We start from the raw sequence: 9012 nt of genomic DNA on the forward strand, positions 1-9012 counted from the left end.
TATACGGCGGATGCCAACAATAAGGCGAAAGGAAACCGGGCAGAGCTAGGCGGAAATTAAAAGGCATGTGGTGAATATTGGCAAGTAAACTCACGTAAGCCAGTCAAATACGGGGTCTAGTTAATTTACTTCAGTTAAAGTTTTTTTCTAACTCTTCATGTAAATACTTCAATACTAGATAATTACACGTTCCCAACCCCCAGCTCAATGGCTTCAGCAGAATTTGCTAATAAAAAATAGAAAGGTGTTAGTTACAATTTATTAGACGTCCCTGGTCAAGAATAACTCAGCATGCTGTATACTATCATCACATTTAACATTCAAAGACATTACAACAATGCAAAGAGAACAGGCCTCTGGGATGCTTAGCCCACCAGCAGAATCCAGGTTTATGCAGCAAGATGTATCCGAAATCTGTTCATTCGTATTCCAGCCGTCAACCACGGACGTTCCAGGGAAATAATTGCAAGGCCATTTTCCAAAACAACTTATATCACAAAACACAAAAAAAACTAAGAAAGTATATAAAATACGAAAATAAGACGGAACCATACAAAGAGAAACAGTCAACAGTTTGCTATGATGTTGGAAAGAAGCGAGGTGTGTTCTAGGCGACTGAGTCAAATCAGTATTCCAATCGTCTACCATGCTAGAATATCAGTCGCCGATAACAAAATATGTATCTCAGATGCGCTTTGATTTCAATTGTTCATTTATCCGTCTAATTCAACATGGGTTAAGCAGAATTAGACACAATCATGAAAAAGAGCGCCAGAGATTCTGGACGTTTGCCCATATCTACTTACAAGAGAATTATACTCATTGCTAAACTTTAGAAATGTTGAGTGAAGGTGTTTGGTGGCACTTAAGCGATTGATAGTGTTCAAAAGCGTACGGGTCATATCCGAAGGAGAACTATATCGCTGTTCTCAATTCAGATCGTTAACACTTGTCAGGATGAGATAATGTTATCAATTTTACGCCAGGTGCGTCGTTTTCCAACTGTTTAACCCAGTCAACCTTACCTAAGGGCCATTCTTGTGACACACTCAGGACAGGTAAGTTGTATGTCCAGGTCTCAAATTTTTTCTCCTTTTTTGGTTTTCCAAAAAATCATATTTTCTTTTATGTTACGTGAAATTGTGAAAAAATTATCTCGTCTAGCAGCAGTTGAAATGAGAATCATAATTTAAAACAGAAATTTTAATGTGTTTTTCACCATATGTATAGCAATAAAATAGAGATGAAGTTCTATTCAGTTTTTTACGCATGTATCAGTTACTAGAGACTAGAAATGATGCATGCCTCACAGTTCATTTCAGTTGTACAGTTATCTACATGTTTTTCTCTTCATAAGTTGGTATTTCTGAATTCTTCTTACCGTGCTTACAACAGGACCGTCTCTCAAGCACAGCTGTGTCGCTTGAATCCAGTCCCAGCCATGGTTGTGCTTTTCCTGTTGTTCTTCTGCGGGTTAGCAGGTAAGTTTAACTAAGAAGTTGCAACGGGTGTCTGTATGTTAATGTGACTGGAAAATCTGTTCTAATGTTTCCAACATTTGTCTGTTCGTATGTCCGGATTTAACCGGCCAAATCGTAGAACGTTCAAAGGTTGGAAAATTTGCCATCAGGAATGACGTCTTTGGATATGTGGCGTTGAACTCAGAGGATTAATGGTCTTCATGGTGTTTCATTGATGAAGCGAGATAGATTTTGCTAAAATATCAATTATTAATTTTGCTAAAATGATGTGGACTTATCATATTATTATATTATTGACATATTTCCTGGTGTTAATTTCTTTCTCAACAGCCTCACAACGCTCTATCAACCCCGCCGAGTTTCCCAAAACCATTGAGCTGATCACAGATCTGGCCGGCGTATCGCAAAAATCCGCTTCCCTTGAAACATGTATCAAGAAAGTGACCAGTCCTCTGGACAAAACTGTTCATTTTGGCGACGAGATAGCCACGGTTGGGGACAAGATAACGACGTTGGTACAGCGAACCGAGGTCATTGTTGACATTCTCGATACCGTTATGTTAATACCTTATGTCGGAGAGGTTGCCTCATTCGTCCTGGAACCCGCCGTGACCGTTCTTAATGTCATCAAGACAGGGGTAAGTGTCAACCCTGGAATGGCATCTGCAGAGTTATAGTTGTTGCGAATAGGGTTACATGAATGCGTAATGTTGGGGAAACAGGTTTTCGAGAAAGAGACTGATTGGGATCAAATGATGCAACTTAACAGTCTTGTTTTGGAAATACACGCGATTATAGTCTTACGGCAGTCTTACTGCCGTACTGATAAATTTCACAAATACAAAAGTCCCAAAGATGGCGTTTCCATATGTAACATGTAAATACATACATGACGAGAACGAAATGTAAAAAGTTTTTAAACATCCGGTTCCATTAATTGGGAATTGATTGAAACAGCTTTTTTCAAAGAGAAGATCTTGCAAAAGCCGACCATTGTTTTTCGTATATTTGAGTAAAATCGTCTAACCAAAATAGGCAGATGTTATGTCCTGGCGATCAATGTATTTCAGTTATCAAAAGTAAAGCCAGTTGTTCAGGCCTTCGCCAACAAAATGCATGCATGGATCCAACCCCTTAAGGCCGTGATGAATAAAATCCATTGGGTGGAAAATTCTATTGGCAAGTTTGCCAAAATTGTAACCGCTGGTGAGTAAAAAAAGTCCTTCAGCGACCATAAATTTTGTTCCTCACATCTAGAATAATGATTTGGTAACTTTGTCTGGTATAGAAAGAGAGATTCAAATTATCTTCGCTGAGTCACACTGTTGAGTCGTTCATCGTAGTTTTGTTCTTAAGCACTTCAACTGTAATACGATCAGTGATCAGTTTGTCAATGTGGCAATCCTTCTTCCTCACACTGTGGTAATATATTTGATTATTGCTTAAAGTAAGCCCGTAACATTAGAGTTGTACAGAAAAAAAGCCTTTGGAACACGCCTCCAAAGACCTGATGCTTTGCATTGTTTTTATTTTAATGTATGCTAATTGTGATGACAACACAGAATTTTTAGTCATTCTGGACCACAGACGTCTCATAAATTGCTATTAACACAACTGCATTTTTTCAGTTAATCCTGTGTTAGCCATGATGCTAAGGAGTGTTTCATTTGTTACTATTTTAGCATTTACATGGATAAAATAAAGTCATAACGGATGTAAATTGATAAGGGGCTGTATTTCACCAGTTACGGGAGACCATTTGCCAACTATCATATTGTCGTCGCAGCTCTAGTTTTACTCCCATGCTATAGTCCTTTGATATTTATTTACTTGATGGATGTTTTAGTGGGATGATGTATATTCTACTTTTGCCCTGCTTTGTTGTATCAGTCGATGGCAAAGCTGCGGCCGCAGAAGGGTGCGTCAACTCACTTCCGGTTGGCAGAACACCGGCTATCCACGCCCTAGAGGGAGTTTCGGGTAAACTGGATGTGGTACCTGACGGATTCGGTGTGGCGTTGGGGGCAGTGAACACCGGGTGCAGCAAAATTGAGGGCTTCTTAGGGAAAATCCACCTTGTACGCAGGCGCAGAGGATTACCAAGCTTGGGAGCCGTAAACAGTTAGTATGGAAAGCTACTATATATATTTGGCCAATTTGAAACTAAGTCGACTAATTCATAGTTCTATCTGAGGACGCAGGGAAGAATCCAGAAGTGCCTAACTTGACGAAAGTTGTAACCAGGAGCCCTTGTAATCAAAATGCAGCTTGTGGCGTAACAACAACCACAACATGAAAATCAACCCTAAATCTTAATTATTGTTACTGAACTTTAATTCAAGAAGGCGGGCTCTTAATAAAAACAAGATATAGGATTCAACTAACGACTTACATTTCTGACTGGCAATCATTCATAATTAATTTTGTTTAATCCTTTTAGACGAGAATCGTGTCGGATTACCACATCGAAGTTCTAGTTAAAATGGAACTAAATTTTTCCAAAAATTAAAATCCCATCGCTGCCACCAAAATTTCATTCATGTGAGTCAACTTACACCCTTAATTAATACTAGTAAGTTCTCCCGCCGTACGTGGGAAGGTCTGCCAGCAACCTGCGGATGGACGTGGGTTTCCCCGAGCTCTGCCCGGTTTCCTCCCACCATAATGCTGGCCGCCGTCGTATAAGTAAAATATTCTTGAGTACGGCGTAAAGTACCAATCAAATAAATAAATAGATAAATAAATAAATAAATAATAGTCAGCTAATTGAGGAAAAGCTCAAACATCTTTCTAGAATTTACGTGGAGAAACATTATGGATATATGTTTGATTTATGATATATGATTTTTGCAGAGGTACTGGATACCATTTTGCATGCGTTTGGACCGCTCGGTCACTTCCTCGATGAAGTCAATGCAGTACTTCATAAGAAGTTTTGTCTGCTTCACAGGTAAATATGGGTCATTTTTATGCGATAGTGGTTACTTATATGGGCAGAGGAAGCTAGAGTAACAGGAGTGACCCAACGACCTTTAGCAAGTTACAGACGGACTTTCCAAAGTGTGATGTTTAGACATGCACACAATATTGGTGGGAGACAAGTGGTCTACAACTGAGATTAGAGTGTGCAAACGGCGACTCCAGCGTCATCTATCGCTTATTGTCACCAAGGCCCCGAGGACAGAGAGAGTTGCTGAACATGAATATTCTCTGTTCGTAAAGAGAGTGAATAAATTCCCCTTTTTCAGACTGAGAGGACTTAGTACTGGAACTTCCGTGGCCGAGTGGTTAGCGTGCTAGCGCGGGGCAATAACTCAGAAGCCTCTCAATAAACGGTTGCTGTGTATTCAAGTTCAGCTCATGCTGGCTTCCTCTGTTGTCGTACATGGGAAGATCTCTCAACAACATGAGAATGATCGTGGGTTTCCACAGGTTTCCTCCCACCAATATGTTGGCTGTTGTTGTACAAATGAATTGTTCTTGAGCACGACGTTAAACACCAGTCAAATAAATAAGTAAATAAATGACTACCAGAATGTACCTCTTGTTAACTCTACCCATAATATACTGGTCTATATCATGTAAGCGAAAATTCACCAGTATACCGTTAAACACCAATATGGAAATAAGTCAATCATTAACTTGTAGGCAGAGGCTATACAAATGAATTATGTTGCAGTCTGGAAAAACTGGCTGAAGAAGGAGTAAAAGTAGGAAAGGAAGTGGCACAACAAGCTGTGCATCTTGAGAAGACGGTTATCAAGGATGCTAAGCAGGTTGTGGACGAAGTCGGACATGTTTGGGTTGAAGTGGACAAAGGAGCCGAGAAAGTCATAAACAACGTGGGCAAAGGCGTCGAAAGTTTGGGCGAGAAAATTATCGACGGCATCAAGGAAGCTGGTGAAGTTGTGGGCAAAGGTGTCGTGAATGCCGCGAAAACGGTCGGTGAGGAAACGAAACATGTCGTTGAAGAAGTGGGCAAAGGTGTTGTTAACGCGGCGAAAACGGTCGGTGAGGAAACAAAACATGTCGCTGAGGAAGTTGGTAAAGGTGTCGTAAACGCCGGTAAAACAGTTGCCGAAGGAGTTAACACCGCAGTCCACAAAGTTGGGAGCTTCTTTCATCACATTTTCGGCAAACGTGGCGTGGCAGAGAACATCTACTTCGTAGACGGGAAACTTTACGTTTTGGTTGACGTAAGCTTTGAATTTTACCAGGCTTTTTCTTATGTGTCATTCATATGCTTTCGTGTTTTCGTAAAAAAATGTTTTAAAGAAAATAAAATACTTTCCAGCTTCATCAAAAGTCTTCACGGTGGGTTGCATCTAATTTCATCTGTTACTCTACCAGCGTAATCCAACATATTGTTTTCGTTACGGTTATAGCTAAGCACTAGACTTTGATTCAAAGTGATACAGAATCGATTCTGATTGGCTTATGTGAGAGATACACAAGTCCAGTCTATGCCTTGCCTAAGCTCAATATAAGGTATGATACATTTATTGAAGCTGTGACCAAAGCTGTAAGATTTAACCCAGGAAACCTTATCTCCACTGTCAGCCAATCAAAGTCGATTATGTATCCCTGTTACACAAATGAAATGGTGTTTTAGTTTTGATTTTCGGTCTTGGTAAGTTTTGCTAACGTGTGTAAAGACTAAAAATCGTGAAGTACGACTTTAAACCCTAAGCACTCACTCACTCACTCTTTCAGGGAAGTGTAGACACGCGCACGCGCAGAGGGGTGGACGTTTGTTTCAGCTTGAGCGACGTTTTCAAGGGCATTAACGCCGTCACAGGAGGACTGATGAACAAGGCTAAGGGCTTGATTGACGGCCTTTTCCACGGAAAGACTTCATTTAAAATTCCAGGTGTGGATACAGGTCAAAGCATTTTCAGGTATAGGGAGGGGTGCAGTGGATGAGTATTCAGTGAGTTAAACAGGACACAAATCTATTGCTTAGAAATATATCAGTTGCTAAACTTGGAGGAAGCTTCTATAAACTCTGTCTAATTAAAAACTACAAGCACAAATTCAATATTGCTGCCAGACATGACGCGAAAGGCTCATGACTTCTTGCACGTAGGCCCTTCCTTCAGTAAATACCCTAGGTTAAAATATGTATATGTCACAAATGTTATTGACACACCAATCAGCTGAAAGACAGACAGAGATTTGTAGGCCCATAATTATTAAGGAACTTAAGAGGTAAAGTTAAGTCATAAATTACAAGGGCTGGAAAAGCCAAAGTCAGAACAGGAAAGAACTCACACTATAATTAATACATAGTTCTGCAATAAAGAGTCATTGCAAATAGTTTAATCTTTTAGAGCAAAATATTTTTATCGTAGCTGTGGCCACAGGTCAGATGTCTGCAACAAAAGACCAACTATTCCAGAATAAAGTTTGCTTAGTGTTAAACCTGAATCGCAGAACATCATGAAAACACTCAAGATTTCCCCATCTTAATAAGAGAAATCGATTGTTTGTTTGATTAGAGTTTAACGTAAAAGCAGCAGTCTGCAACAGTCATATCATCTTGGTGTCTTATGGTAGCTGGCCAGAGCCAATACGAAGACTAGAAGGCCATGCAGAAAACACCACGCCCCATCCAATATTGGCATACTCGCAGTAGAGTAGAATTAGAGCCAAGTAGCAAGCAAGGCATGTACAAAGATTGGTGACGTAAAAGCATAAGACTAGACCCTGTTTTTTTCTTCAAATCCGAAAACGCAAACAAAAACTAAAAACGTAATGTGGGAAGTTACTTGTACTATAGCTGTTTTATGTATGTCGTTTTAAATCTACCCAGGCCTTACTAGTGATGTCCTCAACATTGGCTCTCTGTTCCACAATCTGGACTTCGGAGGGCTACTCCCGCATCTCAAGGACATCGTGAAGTTACCACAGGTAGACATGGACAAAATCATGAAACTGAATGTGAAACTGTTTGAACAGACACTTCCACAGTGTGCTGCGGTATTGGGTAAGTAGAAAATAGCTCCCTTGACCATTTTAGCCCTGTTTATTATTGTTTATTAATAATGATAATATGACTTTATTTCAAACTTAATGTTCTCAAAGAAACATTTGAAGGGAGAGAACGAAGTCTTAATTAGACTAGTTACAGGATCATACCGGAAGTTGAATGTAATTAGAGAAATGAACTTATTGCGCCACTTAGGTCACAATAAAAATGTCCTAAAGGTTTTGATGGGGGAGAGAATTTGCAAATCAGGTTCTGAATAGGTATTGCTCCATCTAAATGCTTTCGAAGGCAAAATAACTTTGTGGTACAGCTCATTAATCAGTAATATAACCCACTGAATTATACTGAGTTAAACAATATCCAGATGGCGCTATGTCTGTTTTGTCATAAGTGACTATTGTTACTCATTGCCAAAAGTCAATTGACTAAATCATACATATCTCTTGCCAGCTAAATTCAACACGCAAGGATAATCTGGTGAGTTTTAATTTGTGTTGGAACTTTAATGCACTTTTACAAACGTATGAACTTGTGTAAACGTCATACTTAATTTACATATTGCATAATACAACTTGTGTTAACTTCGTACTTATTTTACATATTACAACTTGTGTAAACTTCGTACTTATTTTACATATTAAAACTTGTGTAAACTACTTACTTGTTGTACATATTACAACTTGTGTAAACTGCGTACTTATTTTACAAACTACATATTACAACTTGTGCAAACTTCTTAATTATATTACATATCACAACTTGTGTAAACTTCATACTTGTCAACATATTATCTTACTGCACAATTTTCCCTTTCTAAAACAGCCTTATACTTACACTACTTACGTCATCATGAGTGATTTCAAATAAAACGCAAATATGTATAAAAGTATCTGGTTTGACAAGTGAAGGATATTACCACTGCTTCTATGTAATCAACAAACTGAAAGTCACTTTTATGCTTTCCAAAACCCTAAGATTTGTGAACTTAATCTTCGAATTGCCACTCAGTTCAAAGTTGATGCGACAGACTAATTCAAAAAGATCTAAGACGTACTGGCACAATGTACACCCTCGTTAGGGATTAATTATGTAGTTACATGAAAAAGTAAATTATAAATTTCTGACTTCAAGAGATTTTGACTTTTCAGCTGACATTCCAACATAGAGTTCCAGATTGCAGAAAGTTCCAAGGTGACATTTGTTTTCTTCAGAACTGCATCATTGTACTGGTACTAAACCATCAGTTTTATAAAAACTTTTACTCTTCCACGTTTATGGTGTTGTTTTTTATTTGGGTTATATACCAATATGTAGTTCTCACATCTCCTATGTATTTATTGCTATTAACTGGGATTTGTTTTCAACGGTTGCACCAATGGCGCACATTAAAATAATGCTGCGGACATTCAAGAATTGTTTTAGGCGTATTAGGATGATATCAAAGAGCTACTTAGCTCCAGGAGTGGAGAAAATTTCAGCTAACTCTAATGGTAACGGAAGCTAGAGTCTGGTATTAGGAAATCCAAGTAAGATCTAGCAAGA

General features: G+C 38.8%; 1 protein-coding gene across 1 annotated transcript; it reads left to right on the plus strand.

Annotated features, from left to right (window-relative positions):
• The first annotated feature begins 1397 nt into the window (after positions 1 to 1397).
• Positions 1398 to 8740, plus strand: LOC135480726 (uncharacterized). The gene is made up of 10 exons (XM_064760643.1): positions 1398 to 1481; positions 1812 to 2119; positions 2552 to 2687; positions 3372 to 3602; positions 4335 to 4431; positions 5161 to 5677; positions 6195 to 6351; positions 7294 to 7467; positions 7921 to 7947; positions 8619 to 8740. The coding sequence occupies exons 1-9, from the start codon at positions 1442 to 1444 to the stop codon at positions 7941 to 7943; spliced, it is 1683 nt and encodes a 560-aa protein (XP_064616713.1). The 5' UTR covers positions 1398 to 1441; the 3' UTR covers positions 7944 to 7947; positions 8619 to 8740.
• The last annotated feature ends 272 nt before the right edge of the window (positions 8741 to 9012 follow it).

The sequence above is a fragment of the Liolophura sinensis genome, chromosome 13 (assembly GCF_032854445.1).
Source record: "Liolophura sinensis isolate JHLJ2023 chromosome 13, CUHK_Ljap_v2, whole genome shotgun sequence".
NCBI classification, from domain to species: domain Eukaryota; kingdom Metazoa; phylum Mollusca; class Polyplacophora; order Chitonida; family Chitonidae; genus Liolophura; species Liolophura sinensis.